This window comes from Caenorhabditis elegans, chromosome I (genome assembly GCF_000002985.6).
Source record: "Caenorhabditis elegans chromosome I".
In the NCBI taxonomy this organism is placed as follows: domain Eukaryota; kingdom Metazoa; phylum Nematoda; class Chromadorea; order Rhabditida; family Rhabditidae; genus Caenorhabditis; species Caenorhabditis elegans.
This window is the reverse complement of record NC_003279.8, coordinates 4,315,879-4,332,539: the sequence shown is the minus strand read 5'-3', so window position 1 is coordinate 4,332,539 and position 16,661 is coordinate 4,315,879. Positions and strand designations below refer to the sequence as shown.

The 16,661-nt window shown below is 35.4% G+C and overlaps 1 protein-coding gene and 3 non-coding genes across 5 annotated transcripts in view; 3 read left to right on the top strand and 1 right to left on the bottom strand.

Moving 5' to 3' along the window:
• The window catches only part of anc-1, a gene marked incomplete at both ends in the record, with an annotated part of 41,060 nt that extends 26,553 nt beyond the window's left edge, over positions 1 to 14,507 (bottom strand). The window contains 11 exons of one of the 2 annotated variants that reach the window (NM_001356817.3): positions 1,991 to 2,464; positions 2,790 to 2,918; positions 4,971 to 5,234; positions 5,324 to 5,646; positions 6,117 to 6,244; positions 6,395 to 6,924; positions 7,153 to 7,845; positions 8,467 to 8,643; positions 10,078 to 10,173; positions 10,817 to 10,878; positions 14,474 to 14,507. In NM_001356817.3, the coding sequence (NP_001343707.1) occupies positions 1,991 to 2,464; positions 2,790 to 2,918; positions 4,971 to 5,234; positions 5,324 to 5,646; positions 6,117 to 6,244; positions 6,395 to 6,924; positions 7,153 to 7,845; positions 8,467 to 8,643; positions 10,078 to 10,173; positions 10,817 to 10,878; positions 14,474 to 14,507 (2,910 nt within the window). Of the gene's footprint in view, positions 1 to 1,990; positions 2,465 to 2,789; positions 2,919 to 4,970; positions 5,235 to 5,323; positions 5,647 to 6,116; positions 6,245 to 6,394; positions 6,925 to 7,152; positions 7,846 to 8,466; positions 8,644 to 10,077; positions 10,174 to 10,816; positions 10,879 to 11,390; positions 11,446 to 14,473 lie in introns of those variants that run through there. The other variant, NM_058952.5, reaches the window with a different exon arrangement.
• Positions 3,301 to 3,424, top strand: ZK973.23. Its single transcript, NR_050057.1, has one exon. It is a non-coding gene; the product is annotated as an Unclassified non-coding RNA ZK973.23 (non-coding RNA).
• Positions 8,320 to 8,447, top strand: ZK973.24. The gene has a single exon (NR_050056.1). It is a non-coding gene; the product is annotated as an Unclassified non-coding RNA ZK973.24 (non-coding RNA).
• On the top strand, positions 10,081 to 10,230 carry ZK973.19. Its single transcript, NR_050055.1, has one exon. It is a non-coding gene; the product is annotated as an Unclassified non-coding RNA ZK973.19 (non-coding RNA).
• Positions 14,508 to 16,661: the final 2,154 nt, after the last annotated feature.

Here is a 16,661-nt window from a genome sequence, read left to right as displayed (position 1 = left end):
TGCCTCGAATTTTACAACAAAAAAAGAGTGCAAAAATGAAGAGAAAAATGATGATGATTGTCGGTTGGGGGGAGAGGTTTGCAATATGTTTCAATATCAGTACGTGCACAGTGAGAGCAGCGATGTGCACAATTGAGTGAGTGAGAGGGCACAAGCACAGAATGTACTGAATCAATTGGGGGTGGAGAGAAAAGAAGAGGCGAACACGGAAAGGCATTAACAAACAGAATTTCGGAGAAAAAACTGAAGGCAAATTGAACAAGATTTTGATAAGACTCTAAGGAGGAGGACGAGTAGGGAGGGGGTTGGCAGATGAAGGGAAAAAAAGAAAGACAAGGTGAGATGAGTGACCGATGGGAAAAGGAAATGAATTGAAAAAGGGCAACAAAAACTAATTTGGTGACAAATTGAAAATCAAGAATCTCGTTCGAGAGGTTTCAAGTGCTAGTCATAATTTTCCAAAAATTAAATTGTTGAAATTCAAACCAACTTTTGATATTCGTGATTTCAAACAGTTCCCTATATCTTTTCGGTTTATTATTCTACACTCTATACCGATCATAACTGCGAGTAAGCTGCGAGGTCAAAAAATTAACAAGTGGCCTAGAAGATACAACTCTTTGGAGTTTTAAAATTGGAGAAGCAGTAGGGGCATTGCTCTATTAGACTCAAAATGACCCATGACTTCCTAAGTTGGCAGTGTCTAAATCAGTTATGGCGGTACAAAGTTTCGGAAAAATTTTCCTTTTTCCACTGAAATCTCAAATTTTTCTAGCTTGTCGCATTGGCCGAAGCTTGGTTTTTCACTAGTTATAATTACTTATGCCAAATTTTGGTCGATAGTTTAGCGTTATTTCGTTGATATCGGTGCAATAAACTACCAAAATATGCAATAAAGGGTGCTTTGCCTAGATGGCAAAATTTGAGATTTTAGCTATAAAAAAGGTTTTTTATTTACCAAAACGTTAAACTGCCACAATTTTATTTTGAAAAATTTTCAAAACTCCTGATTACAAAATTTGGTCGTTTGGGAAATTTTGAGTTTAACAGAACAACTACCCAAATTTCTCTACTCCATCTTTTAGTAATTTAGCTACATCGAAAAATTGTTTCATTGTTTCAGCTAAAGAAATTTTGAAAGGTCCAATCATGTAATTACAAGATGCCAATAGACCTACTAAATTTAAGAACTTCCATTTTCCAATATTCGGTCAATTTTTTAGAAAATACTCGAAAAATACGTTTTTGGCAAACCTAGAAGAATATTGCAGAGAAGCCAACCTTGACAAGGTATTCCTTTTTCAATTTTGTATTGCAGCCGACTTATTCATGAACGAAACTTCGATTGCTAGCGAGAACGCACACGTAGCCACTAATTTTTGGTTGTCCGATCGGGGAGATCAGATTAGCGGAAACGGTTGGAATTCTTTCAATTCTATTTTGAAAGTTTCCATTTTTCGTTTTTAAAACCAATAAAGAAGACCAAAGAATTTCAATGGGTTGAACAAGAGACGAAATGAATCAACACAAAAAAACAGCGAGTCAAAGGCGACTTCGATCGAGTTAATAGAACCAGCAGCTGATGACAAAGACATATGGTTTTAGAGGACAGGAAAGATTTGAAGAAAAGAGATAAATAAACAAGTGTGGAAAAATAGAAAAAAGTTCCTCTTATTTTTTTACGTGGTTGCAGTTTCGGTTTCAATAGTTTGTTGACATTGTTCAATTCAAAAAAAGTTCGCACTTTTTGGAGAAAGATACATGCAACACTGGGCGATAGAGAGAAAGAGTGAAATGACGGGCAAGACTACCCCCATCGGCACACGGGAAGGACGGGGCGACAACCCACACGGGCGGTTGAGAGATATCAGGTTAATGTGTTGAATTGTGAAGATTTAGGTTGGGAAAGATAGAGGGAAAAAAAGTTGAGAGGATATAAGATAAGAGGAGAATGAAAAGAGTGTAATGAGCGGAAAATGACTATACTCACCTCTAGAAATTCGATGGCATCTGGACAGTCCTGCTCATTGCTGAGCTCTAAATTTTGTAGATGCCGATTGACAGATGTTTCACTAGTCGTTGCAAGTTGTTCCAGAGATTCTCGAAGAGTTCCTCCCAGTTCACTATGCTTGATATCATAGGAACGTTCCTTCAGTATCCAGATCGTTTGAATGACGGTCACATCTAATCTGGTCTGAATTGTCTGGGAAAGTACTTCAACTTGCTGCATCATCTCATGCCATGATTCGAATTCCGACAATTTGATATTCCATTCAGCACGCAGTTCCTCGATTTCGGTGCTCTGCCATCCTTCAATAATCCGATCGCATTCTTCCATATCGCGAATCGATTCACGGATCTCATCCTCGTTGTTCTCGCGGCGAGTCAGAATTGCCTTCTTTCGATTGACGATTTCACGAACGTAATCTTCGCTCAACACGTTTTCGGTTAGGTTCACCGGTACCTGGAAATATTAAATTTTTTCAATGCAAAGATGCTACAAAAACTTGCGCTTAGAATACATACAACGCCTTTACTATACAAAAATTGTCTACTGACAAAATATTTTCAGTTTTTTTTATATAACCATGTAGTTAATTATTTATCAATATCTATAAAATATAACGTCTCAAATTATTTAACTACATAAGAAGTTTATAAATTACAAGCTTGATCGTTTGCAACTATGTCTACAATTATTGTAGTCTGAAATTACCGTAGCTTCATGTTTTCAAGAGAGTTTTTACTGTAAAACTACGAAGCCTTTAGCACCGAACCTTCATCCTCACCTGATTATACTCGTCATAGACAAAAGCGTAACAAGAGAGATCCACAAAGTTGGCGTACTGTCCAGCTTGAAGCCCGTAGATAATTGTGCCCATATCGTGTCGAATCAGATTTCGATTCGGAGTGTCCACCTGAATAATGCTTTGATTTTTTTTAAATTTATTTAAAATGATATCCATATGAGTCAATTCATCAATTCCGTGTGACCTATTTCATCATTATGTCACCCTTTTCACGTAACATACACTATCCATGATACATGATGCTCTCTGCTTTTCGAAACGTGTGTCAGGTGCCTTCCTGCCAACTGTGTATGTGTGTATTTCCCGTGTTCATTTCATCAACTTTGATGTATTCTCTATCAGTTCTCTTTTTCATTTCTTTTAAACTTGCGGCAAGATATCATTTGCAGGACAAAAGCCAGCAGCAGAAAAAACGAAGCATTTTTGAAATCGGCGCGAAAAAGTTCACTAATCATTCGCCAGTGTGGGGTGTCCAATTACTTTTTACACTGAATACAAAAAATCGGTAAAAGCATCTTCAGGTGGCGGGCGGGAGAGGAGACAATTAAGCGCGCATCGAAAAACGAAAAAGGGTGACCTTGATTGTGTTGAAATGCAAACAGTTTTGATAAACACATTGTATGTATGGACATAAACAGAAAACCCTGCAGATCTACAAAAATGGACACCTATTCATCATTCGGTCAAATTTCGGAGTGCCGAGTGACATGTTGCGGGGAATGGAAATTGATACCACTGACGAGATGAATTGATGGTCAGGTGTATCTGATAAAGGGCATTCTGATAAATGATAGGGGATGGAAAAAACACTGAGATTTATGTAGTGATTTATTGTTTTGCTATGAAATGAAAGCGAAATAAATTTTTTTGCAAACTTGAGCAAAACACAAAATATAAAGTCTAAAATCCATTGATGCATAGTTATTGAATACTTTCTATTAGTGCTGCACCCCCATGGCTCAACTTTAACAGCATAAATCTCGATTGCTTTTGATGGTATTTAAAAAGTTTAGGGCATCAAAAATAGAAAAAAAATTATATTTTCTTAGTTTAAGGAATATTTTAATGGGGGCTTTGCACTAAAAGAGAATATAAGGTATCATGAAATACGGTTAACGTTGTCAAAAAATGCTGTGTAAAGTCAAAAGATACTCTCTTTTAGGGGCAAAGTCTAAACCAATCCTTGTCACAGTCTTGCCCAACTTTTGTCCAACTTTTGCCAACTTCAAATCCAAGTCAATATTTTGGGCCGAACTTGATCAAAAAGCTAACTCCAAACCCCACATTCGCAGTGATTTTAACTTTATCTCTAATTTCTTTGAAACCCGCGCGTCGATAAATTTAATTAGTTTTCAAAAATATCTACAGTAATCTCTTAAACCTTATCACTTTTGGTGTCATGTGACAATTGAGTCAGAACGATTCGAAATCGAACATCTTTAACTTATCAAGAACCGCACTTAAATCAGGTTGTCTCTTATGTCATGGAATGTGTCACATCGAATCAGTTTTCTTTTTGACCCTTATACCGCTTGCTACTTGTACCTTCTTGTTCAGTTGTTTTCTTCTCTCTGTATTCTTTTCTCTATTTCATTTCTCACTGTCAGTTTCCCCCCCCCCCCCCCCAACTGTCAATTTTTGCCACCAAAAAACCTATAAAACAGTTGTTTACCCCATTTCGTCGTCACAAAAACTCAACGGAGAACGACCTCTGAACCAATGCAATTCGTTTTTGTGAGAAAAAGAGAAGAAGAAAATGGAACGGAGGATTTCAAAATTCTTGGTTTTTTGTTGTTTTCCATCTCAAAGAGATACAAAGAAGCAGAGAGTATCATGATCACGTTTTAGAGCATTTTGTTCATGTTGTGATCAGAAACTTGTAAGTTGTTAAGTCAATGGGCAACTATAATCTTTGGAGTTCGTTGCAAACTAAACTGTTCAACTAGTTTGGAAAATTTTTAAAAGTTTCCTTGCTTAAAAATATACTGGGATAAGTTTTTTTTTGAAGTCCCCGTCTTAAAAACAACGAATTTTGGGGAAAGCGGGCGTTATCTTTTCAATAATTAATTATTCGATGTCAGTTCAGTGATCCTGTGTTACTGACATAATATGTGAGCCCTGCTTGTCGAGAACAACTTTCAAAAAATATAACATGCCTACCTGATCACGGCTATGATTATCATAAATCTCATTAAGTCTTTCCAATTCGATAAGTTTATCCCGAATGTTTCGGAATGTTTCAGCGCGATATTCCAGTTGTTCGCGATCCGACGAATCGGCGTCACGTTGAATGCGATCACGGAGCTGCATTTCAACTTTTAACAGTTCGTCAGATGCTTGCCAACTGTACGAGATCTTCGACGCCTGTTCGGATGTGGAAGGTTCCAGTTCCACGACAAGGCGACCACCGATTTTTATCGTTGTCTGGAAAATTACAAGATAACAAAATTAATAGGAAACTTCTAGTTAACGGTTTTTGAAAAATTGATATAAATTGATTATTAAAAACCTACCTTGGTAAGCTTCTTGAATGAATGAGTAAGCACATCCAATCGTTGATTATTCGACAGACGTGCAGAAGCTCCCAACTTTGGAGCCAACTGATCGGCTCCAGCAGTGATAACAGCAAGTGCTTGTTCGTCTTCCGGAGTCGGTGGAACTCCGTTTCTACGTCGTTCCTCAATAATTTCCTCTAGTTGACTGACGTGTGTCTCCCATTCGACCCATTCGACTTTCAATAGTTTCAGCTCGATCCACAACGATTCGAATCGTTTCAGTGTTTCGGCTGTCTTCTCGTTCGATGTATTCAGTATTGCTTCTTTGTCGAGTTTACTGTCTAAAAATTATTTAATTAAAAATTGGGGATTTATAATTAAATTGATTGTTGCGGCTTAAATCGCGGGCTATTATAAAGAAGCATGAAAAATATCCTGATATCAGAAAATTTGATGTTTGCCCACATTTGCAATCATTAGCCAAACGGGTGAAATTTTTTTTTTTACATTTACAAATTAGTTATTATCCAGTTAAGAAATTTTGCGATTTTCTCTATAAAATACGGTACCCGGTCTTGAAGCGACCGATTGTCTTTAGTGTACACCTTTGAGGAGTACTGTAATTCCCAACACCTTGTTGTTCCAGGATTTTTTCCATTTTCATAATTTTTGATAATAATTAATAGAAAGTACAGTAATCCTTAAAGACTCATGTTCTTTTGAATAATAGAAAGCCGGTTTTTAGGGAAACACATTTTTCATAAAGTAAAGTTTCGCATTTGGGTAATAAAGTTTTTTTGTGTGAACTTACTCTGATCGTTAGCCATTGTCAATGTAATTTTATTAATGTAGCTAGCACATTTTGCTTGTGGGTTTTCGGCGTTTAGTTGTGTGTATTCCTTTATCCAACGGAGGAGCAAAGTTACACTGTCAGCCGTTCTGGAATTTTGTTTAAATTAGACAGTTAAATAGGTATTATATCAATTAGTAGTTTTTTATTGAAAAATATATATTTCAAATATGTGGCAAAATTAGTCGCGATGAGACCCAAAATCAAGGAATTCACAAAATAAATTCCCAAACGCTCACCTCCAAAGAATGATTTTCTCATCAATATGTTGCAAATATTGCAGGAGAATATAGTGTGTAGTCAAAATGCGCAGTGTTGAAATGCGCGGTTCATTCTCCTCTTCGATTTGTGCAAATCTTGCTCTCAGAGGCTCACTGAATTCCGGAGCAACTGGTCGACCTCCGAGTCCACCGTGTTTCACAGCTTCTTCAAAGTCTTCTTGTCGCTTTGGTAAGTCTTCCATATACTTTTGATGTTCACTTATCAGCTTTTGAAGCATCGTGACTGTCTTCTTTGCATCAGTAGCATCAAGATCCAGCGGTCTCGATAGAATATGCTCGGCTCCGGCGATCCACGTGGCGATTGATGCGAATGGTTCTGGAAGATCTCGTTCTGAGCGGCGAGCATACTTTTCGAGCGTTTCACGGATGCAATCCCATTTCTTCTCAATTTCCACTAATTCTTCAACATCATAATTGACTTTTGTAACAATAATTGTGTTGAACAGTGGACGATGCTCAATGAATTCACGACGAATACGTGAGCATTCCTGGAAACAAGAGTCATGTTTGAAGTTTTTTGCAGGGCAAGGCACAGGTATTGTCAGGAAATAATTATCTTAATAAACAGGAATTTACCAAAATTTTTAGAAGAAAAAAGTGGTTTATCTTTGAAAAATGCAGTCCTTTTTGCTGGTTTTTTCCCACTTATCCAAAATTTCCAATTTTACTACTTCCTCCTTGGAAAATAAATTGCAAAAACATAAAAATTAAGTTACCTGCGAATTGAGCTCATGTCTTGTGCATAGAAGATAGGTAGCCTCAAGCCAAGCCAAGAAGATTTCATGTTGCTCTCTTCCTTGCATTGGTGATCTTTCTCCGAACATTCGAACAAACTGTGACACATAAGTAATAACTGATCTTTTGTCCGGTTTTTCGATCATCATATCTTCAACAGCCAAAAGCCGTCTGACACCAAGATGCTGATGAGCCAAATTGAATGCCAACTCGAGATTATCTCGTGGATTGGCATTTGTCACTTCACGCATGCTGATGACATCTGGACGCCATCGAGATACAAGAGCACAGAATAGAATTCCATCTCTCCATTGTTTATCCATATTCTCGACACGTCGTCCGCCAACGAGATCCCCAATTTCTGCATTAATCCATCGAAGGAAGACCTGTTCAACGGACTGTTTGACGGGTTGAGCTGTGAGCTTCGGAGCCTTCTTGGTTGGAGTCAAAAATGAAGCGATTCTCTGTCTGAGTGGAGACGACGGTGCCTTTTCCCCTGAGGCAAGTGACGTCTTACTACCGGACAGTGATGATACTTTCGAGTGGCTCTTTTTCGATGATGGTGTTGGTGATGGAGCAGTGACAACAACTTCTGGTTGAGCTGATGATGTTGGCTCTTCCGTTCCAGTTGCAGCCCATCCCCATTCACGGAGCAAGATCATGTTTGTTTCAATCTGGAATTTTAGTTATTTTTGGTGGGTAAAATAATAATGGATAAGGTGAAGAATCCTAGAAGCTGGTCAAAATAGAGCTATAAAACTTGGCAAGATTTTATATGTATTTGTTGAAAAATCCAAGTTGAAGCTACCAGAGTTTGCAGGTTCTATAATAAATTAAAATTCTAGACCATTTCTTTTTGGGATGTTGCTCAACAATTTTTAAACTGTGATGTATATATGTATTTTCCAAACATTTTTCCCCATGCTGTTCAAAAAATTCTTCCCAATATGGAAAAATGCAATTCCTTCATCCTTCTTTTTAATCAAATATCCGTTTCAAATCTATCTATTTCTGAATCATTAGACATAACAAATGACCCTTTTTCCCACTTCCAATGCATCGAAGTGTGATCGTTCAAATAACAGTTTTCCTTTTTTGCGCCTATGTATATAACAACTACAAACACAGTCAGTTCCCATCAAAGGTGTCTAATAAATCATCGTCACGTCCTTGAAGGGGTGGGCGCCCGAGTGATTTGTGTAAGGCGAGATAAAGCCCCCTGGTTTGCTTTTGTCGGGTCGACTCCTTTCATCTACTCTTTTATCCAAACTTTCCCCTATAAATTCAAAAAGTACCTGGAAATGAAGAATAATCTGCCAAATGAGTCCGAGTACGATACGTGGATTTCCGTCGGCAATATCAGCCGCATTATTGTTTATCAGCTCGAGACCGCGTCGACGCAGCACTGTCAACGCGGTTGTCAAGTTTGCAATGTGATGAACTCGTTTCGATACTCGTCCTTTGTGAACCGCCTGGAATAATATAAATTATTTTATTTTAGAGAATTTAAATTTTATAGCAATTTTAACATTTGTTGATTCCCAGTAATTTAATTTGTGAATTGGAGCCTTAAAAAATTGGATTGGAATGGTTAAAATTAATTCCAGATCTCCGAATCGTTGAGCATTATATTTAAAATTTTGTAAATAATTTCATCCAATTTTTTACCAATAGCTTTTTTAGCTTATATTGCTTATAACTTATATTTTCTCAGAAAATGAAAACTTATTTATTGTAATTCTACAATAATCCCAATATACTTTAAACTGTTCCGGTAGAGTGAGCTCTAATAGTAAACTAGTGGGTATGCGAATGCAAATGTTTCTTCACAAAAATATGAAGGTTGTATGATGTCAGAATAACAAAATATCATTAAAAACGTTACTTTAAAAATTTTCTAAATTGCGGGAACTTTGAAAATCACATTGCAATGGCACTGTAGAGCTCTTGTTAATAAAATTTTCAAAATAAAATTTCAAAACATTCTACAAAATACTTGACCAATATTTTTAATTTAAAATTAGTGCCAAAAAAAATAGAAAACGAATTGATTGGTCTGAAGGAAATTTTTATGTTTAAAAAATGTGAAAAATGCTCAAGTGAAGTGCATGAAAAAAGTCAGGCAAGTTATCGAAAAAAATTGGAGATAGGCAATTTCAAGGTTTTAACATATGATCACACCTTTAAACTAAAACGCATTTTATTTTCAGATGATCTAAATATTTAACTATATGTGGCACATTTGTAGAACTGCCGCAAGCTTCTTGGTGAGTAACTTGGAAATTTTGGCAGTAACCGTGTTTTCTACAGTAACCGATTTCCAGAAATTCTTCATTTTGCAAAGTTCAGGTATTTTCATGTTCCACGTGCCCCGAATAAGTGTTCACTGCCTAATTTCTTGACATTGGTAACTAGGTAGAATGTGAATCAAGATGAATCAAGATGAGCCACAAAGATAACTATTTCCTCCTAATCTCCCACCCTTCAACTTCCCTCATCATCATTCCGAAGAAAGGCTGACCGCCGTTTTGTCTGTCGTCTCCTAATATTCCACACTATTTCAATGCCGATCGGATCCAAAATAAACATGACAGTGTGTGTGTCTATGTCACTAATTGTAAATTCTCAAAAGAATCATTTTCTAAGTAAGGGCTACCTTTGACGTGTTTGCCGAGCTCTCATGGATACTATCATATCATGTTTTTTCATGTGGTACTTCAAACACAAAGTTTCACCTAGTTTGAGTTTTTCTTCCTATGTTCTAAAGCCGTTTTATCAATAAAAAAATTGCGGCGGGGCAGGAGGGGGTGAGGCAGCTTTTTGCAGTGGTTTTGATGATAGGAAGACAAATAAATGAAATGTGTACGGAAAAAGAGACACGTAACATTAATGTTTTTGTAACTTACAAGGGCCTCTCCGGTGAGCACTTCGATGAGATGGCATAGGAGAACACCATCTCGGATGTCTTCGAAAAGATCCTCAATTCGACCGGATGAACTGTGCTGAAATTTTTGGAAAATTTTAAAGTGTAATATTAAACTTTTATCTATAATTATGTTAATTTTGTGCAAAAAAAGTGCCATTTTTTTTAGATTCAACATTGTATAAGTGTCCGACATGGTCAAATGTCAAATTGAAACACTAAAAGAGTTGAACGGTTTTTTAGAATTTCCAGTCTAATGTAAGTTTTGGAAAACGTTGGAAATTCTTAAAACTTTGAGTAAATTCGAGCATTATAAACAATTGAAACGCAATTGAAGTATGAAACTATGCAGTAGAAACATTTTGGCGGTCTTCCAAAATTATGAATTATGGCTACTTTTTGGTTGTAAATTGAAATATTCCAAAATGTTTTGAAAAGATTTATTATGATATTTGGAAAGCAATTTTCTCCTTGAAAATCCTTCACTTTTGAAGCAATTTACACCTGCCTCGTGCCTACTGGAAAGTGCGTATTTGGTACATAAATTTTTATATCGAAAATTGATTATTTTTGACCAATATTATCCAGATTCAATTTTCAGGTTACAGACTAAGACGTCCAAAAAAGATGGGGTAGGCAGGCATAAGGTAGGTCTCGAATTATTTGATCTTCAATTTCAATATCTTTCTTAATTTAATTTTCAAAAGTTAATAACCACGAACCTCTTCAAGATGAAAGTTGATCCATCTGGTGAATGTGTTTTTCTGTGCCTTCTCGTCCTCATCTGAAAATTTTCAAAATAGATTTTGAATATTTACAATTGCCCATTCTTCTTTGCTTCCCACTTTTTATGCCACAAAAAGTCCCCCTTGACCGTCTCTTCTAAAGTGTGCCCGCATTGGTCAGGCTCAATTAGGGTTCTCTATGTTTGGAGCAAATATTGTCACTGATTGTGTGGGCTTAAGGAGTGAGCCGACCGATGGATGTTACAACAATAATTATTATTTTAAATGGTAAAATGTGGAGAGTCAAGATTTAAGCAGTGTATCTGGTTAAGTTTTACTTTTCTCAAAAAAAAATTCAGCTACAAAATGTTTCTAAAATTCTTGTGAATTGTTTTTTACTCAGAAATTTTCAGATAGTTTCCAAAATTGAAAAATCAGAAATGGATTTATATAAAAATGCTTATTTTTGAAACATTTGAAACTATTTTGATATTTTTAATGTGCAACCTATTTTTTAGAATGTTTTTGAGATTTTCTGGATTTCTAGATTTTCACAATATCTCAAACTTACGTGGTCTAAACCTGAAGCAGACGCAGCAAGGTCTAGCCGGAGGAGAGCTCGACATGACCTATATTAGACCTAGTAATATAAAAAAGTTAGTGGGTCGGAAGACGTGTATTGTTTTGTTGTGTTTATAGGTGGTCTCTGGAAACAGAAAGACCTCCCACAAAACAGAATGCAACAAATATAAATAATGGAGGAGGGAAAGAGGTATAGAGAGGGCAGCAGCAGCCAGCCAGCACACAGACACTCGCACAGCAACTAGTCGAATAAGAAGGGGAGAGAGTACTATGTGTTGCCGATTTGGAAATGATTCGAGAAGTGAGACGCAGCAATAGAAACAGGGGCACAGATTATTATACACAAGGAATTGAGGAGAAGGAGGAGAGGACTGAAGAGGAGGACATATTGGGACACAGTACTTGAAATGAGGAATCGAATGATGATCATAAAGTTTGTATAAATTAGAGGTCACTGCTTGTGATTGGATTAGAAGTCTCAGCTATTGGCCCTTGCAAACAATTTTTTGCCAAAGTTTGGAAACTTTTTGTGCATTTTTCTTACAACAATAAGTGAATGAAAAAATTACCAAGAAACTTCCAGCCAGCTAATTGACAATTTATTTAAAGATAATATTTTTCCAAGTTGTTGCTAGAAGCTGTCCAAAATACCTGAACTGGGAAGTCCCCTATGGTTTTATGAGACGAATTTGGTAAATTTCCAAATTTTCTGAAAATATTTCGAGAAGCAGGTTGGATTCTCGAGAATTTTCAAGTACAAACAAACAAAAATTGACTTTTCACCACTTTTTGGCTGTATATTTTAAAACCTTAAAACAATTTTTTAAAGAATTTTAATATTCGGACATTTCAGCAAGCAGTTTTAAATAATTTCTTCACGGACGGCACTTTTTTTCAGATTTTCCAAGATAAAAAAGTTTTGGAAAGAAGGAAATGTTTTTAAAAAAATTAGGGTTTTCAATTCGACAGAAAAAACTAATTTCAAGGCTACCATTTTTAAGACCCAGGGTTTCTAAATTTTATAGAGAAATAGGTGTTCTCGAAATAATAATTTCCTTGAAATCAAATTATTCACTGTATTTTGAGGTCTCTTTATAAGATTCCATCTCGGGGGAAAGACAATTTGGTAACGTATTGTCAGGCAATAAACCCATCATTGCATCTGCCTATAAATCTTTTTGATAATGAGTTTTCACTACTCTAGCAATTCATTTCTTTTTTCCTGTTTCATTTTTTGAAAAAAAAATGGGACAAGGTAAAAGGGGTTTTAAAAATAAGATAGCATAATCCGAAAAGGCGAATTGCACTTTTTGACAGTTTTGTGCATTCAAAAAATATTGAGAGAGGGAATAGAAAAAAAAACATTTTGAAGAATAAATCGAGAAAGTCAAACATAGGGAATGCGTTACATAGAAAAACAAAACGTTCTGGGAGAAACTTTATCAAAAGTTCAGGTTTCTATAATACTAAAACTATTTTTTAGAGGTTTTTACTGACAAGATTTGAAGAACTAATGTATTTTTCTATAGTTAATTCTAAATTAAACTTCAAAAATTCTAGGACGGTACTGAGCATAATTTCATATGTGATTTACTTTCTGCAATCTGACAAATTTTTATAATAAAATTGGCTAGTCTTATCGTCATTTTAGAATTTCTTTTGAGCCTAATATAGAAAAAATCAGCTTCCAAACAAATCATTTTAAAGGTGGTGTAGCCGAATGTTTTTATTGTTTTATTAGACTCGAAATTGTCTGTAAACACCAAATTTCTTAATGAAACTTCTTGAGAGCTTCTCAAAAAAAATTATGGCCTCTCAAACAATGGCCTAAAATTATTTAAAATTTAAAATTTGACCGACTTGTTAATGTCGATTTACGTTCTTTAAAGTCGATGAACGACAAGATTTGATTAAAAATTGTTTTTTTTTTCAATTTTACCAAACCTGTCCATTATTATGAAATCCGGTGTTTTCAGACAATTTCGAGTCTGATATAAAAAAAAATTAAAATAAAAAATTTGACTACACAACCTTTAATATTCCCATAAACAAGCTCAACTACCATAAAAACGACGAGCGACCCTTCTAAATAAAGCTTGGACATCTCTTGATTTTTTTTCAATTTTCGACTGATTGGGTTTTTTTTACAATTTCTGTCAGCATGATTTCAACAATGTGCCAGCGAAAAAAGTTTACAGTACTCTTTGTTGCTGCTCTTTTCTTCACATCACTTAACGGCTCCCCCACACATACACTCACATTTTCAATATTTATTTACTTTATTCAATATATTTTCTTGAGTCATCCCAAACAAAATAATTTCTATAATTGTCTTCCGACTCTCCTTTTTATTTTGCCGAAAATTTTGGGTAATTATAGTGAAAGGGAGTGGGTGAACTTTTTTAAAATGATTTTTGGGGGGTAGGAAACTGTTGATGAAAAAATAAGGGGAAATGGAAAATCTAATGAAATCTGAGATTAACGAATTCGGAGAGCATGCGGAATCGATTCGGAAATGACATAAAATTGCAGGTTTTTGATGCTCTTGTTGTTTGTTTTTTGAAAACAAAAACCTCTTTTGCAGTTATCCAAAGTATGTACATTTTTCCAAAATTTTTTTATTTGTAGGATCCATATTTTGTCAGCCGACAATTTTGATTCAAAAGTTAAAGTATAAGTTTTAAGAATGAAAATTGGTGAAGCAAGCGAAAATCCATTAGAAAATCGAAATTTTTCAGTTCCAAGCTTGCACTATTTGGAATGAACGCAGTTAGACAAACATTGGAGAATTTTTTCGCACATCGTTATTTTTTATGCCTAGTTATTTTATTAGATTTTATAGTGTTTTTCTTCTAGTATTTTTCAGATAATCTCATTGGAATAATTATTTTTTAAGGTATTTTTTTGTAAAAAATCTAAACTTTTAAATGTTTGATTTTGATTTATATTTATTCGAAAAATTGTATATAATTAATATTAATTAAAATAATTAACATACCGTTCAATTCTAAGAAATATGAAGTTCAATTTAATTTTTTTTTTCAACCTTTCAAACAATTCTTAAAAACTCACCAAAATGAGTAAATCTGAGCCCAAAAAGCGGCATTTTCTAATGCTCCTTTTCCTTATTTTTCTTCTTCGTTTTCTTCGTTTTTATCGAATCTCTCCGATCGTTCGGTGGCGTCTTCGATGTTTCAAGAACGCGCGACGATTCGAAGAGCTCGTTGGCAGTGTTGGTTCGTTATTTCTGAAATTTTGAAATTTAAGAAAGTTTAAAGGATAAACAATAAGTATTGAAAATATTCAAAGAAATACGGATTTACTAACTATAAGTCAAAAATGTGAGAGAAACTAAAATTTAAGGAAAAGCAATGTTATTCGAAAAGAACAAGTGAGCAAATGAGTAGGAGAAAATGAAACAAGTAGTTGACATAGTGACTTATGTGTGCAAAGCTCCCGTAGGCGAAGAAATTTAGTTTTGAAACAGATTTGAAAACCAAATATTAGATATGAAAATTCAACAATTGAAATGAAACAAAAAATCAAATCTTCAATGCTGAAACACTACATAAACACGACGTATGAGCTCCCGCCAAAATGGAGACATTATGCGGTAGGTAGGCAGGCATAAGGATACCACTAATAGGAATATTTTCAAATCCGAAAATTGGAAATCTATTTATTTGCAAAAACATTTGCACCCATCTTTTCGAAACATGATTCAAATTTTTTTTCGCTCGTTACGAAATCCGCGAAAAAAGTTTCCAGATCAATGACGTGGCAAAATCTTGATTATTGGGGTGGGTGGGGTAGAAGCAGGAGGGGGTAACAAAATGCAATTAAACCAACAAATGATAAGAGAATATTGTGATCCGTCTCCGGAAAAAGGGAAGAGAAATAGGTATGCAGAAAAATAGAAGAGATAATTAAAAAGGTTTTACATGCAAGGGGGTGACAATGATAAGGGAAAATGTTGCCAAATAGTTCAATTAATGAGGTAGAAATTGAAGGGACAAGGGATGAAGCTCAACTTTTATCGAGCCTCAAAAAATTGTAACTCTTGGGCGCCAGATCACCTACAATCATAATTCAATTCGGATGATTCTGCACGCTCGGGGGGTGCAAAATGAAAGGAAATACGGTATATGATTTTCAAAGTTGTGAACTACTGTGCAGTGAGCCTACCCAAGCGACCTGCCTACGTACAAGCCTACAAAAAGTTTGCGCTTACTTGTCTGAAAGACTATGTACCTATTATTTCATTGTTAAAGTAATAATGATCGTTCGGATGAAGTTTCATAGTAGTAACAAAAAGTACGTTATCTTCACAGCATGTTACAGCTGCCTTACATTTGTAGCCACGATAGGCAGCCTTCTGTGCATTCCTAGAAAAATTTAGTGGCAGGAACATAAGTACATTCGGGAAACATCTTTTCACTTTTCTTGTTCAGCTGCAGGGAATTTATCAAGACTTTGTTTTTTTTCTGCAAACCAAGAAAAAAAAAAGAGAAAGCACTTTTCTTCGCGGAAGAAGAAGTTGCTCAGCGGCTATGAATCAAATTGAACCAGGCGGGAAAAGTGAGAGGATCATGGGGCGATGATGGCAATGGAATCGAACGAAACATTTATCAAATGGGATAAGGAGAGAGGAAACAATGTGGAAACGGGAAAGAACAAGAGGGAGAGATGATCGGAGGAGGAGGAGGAGCACAGAGAGTGGAAAAAAGAACATTTGAAATGGAAATGGAACACTCAACAACAGATAGAATAACATTAGAAAAGTGATAATGTGTAGAGGGGGACAGAATGTGTGAAATGTATCATTATGTTTGGATCAACTTTATGACTCATGAGATGCATTTTATGCAGATCATGCTGAATATAAGAATAAAATGAAAGAAAAGAGAATAAATTTGTGTTTAGCTAGTCTTTTAGACGATGATCTGTTCAAAGGTAGTTTAAATAAGCTAAATAAGAATAACACGGTAAATGTCAGCCATTCGGCAAATATTTTTGTCGACAAATTCTGAAAATCGGCAAATTGCCAATTTGCCGAGTTGCCGGAAATTTTGATTTTTGGCAAATTGAGACATCAATTTGCCGGAAGTTTTTAGAGGAATTTTTTTCATAGAATTTGCTACTTTTCAAAATAGATGTAGAAGCATTCATTGGATGCCCACAATTTTGCCCAAAAATACAATGTTCTGAAATAATGAGAGGTTTTTCAAAATTATTCTAGAAGTTAACGATATTTGACAAA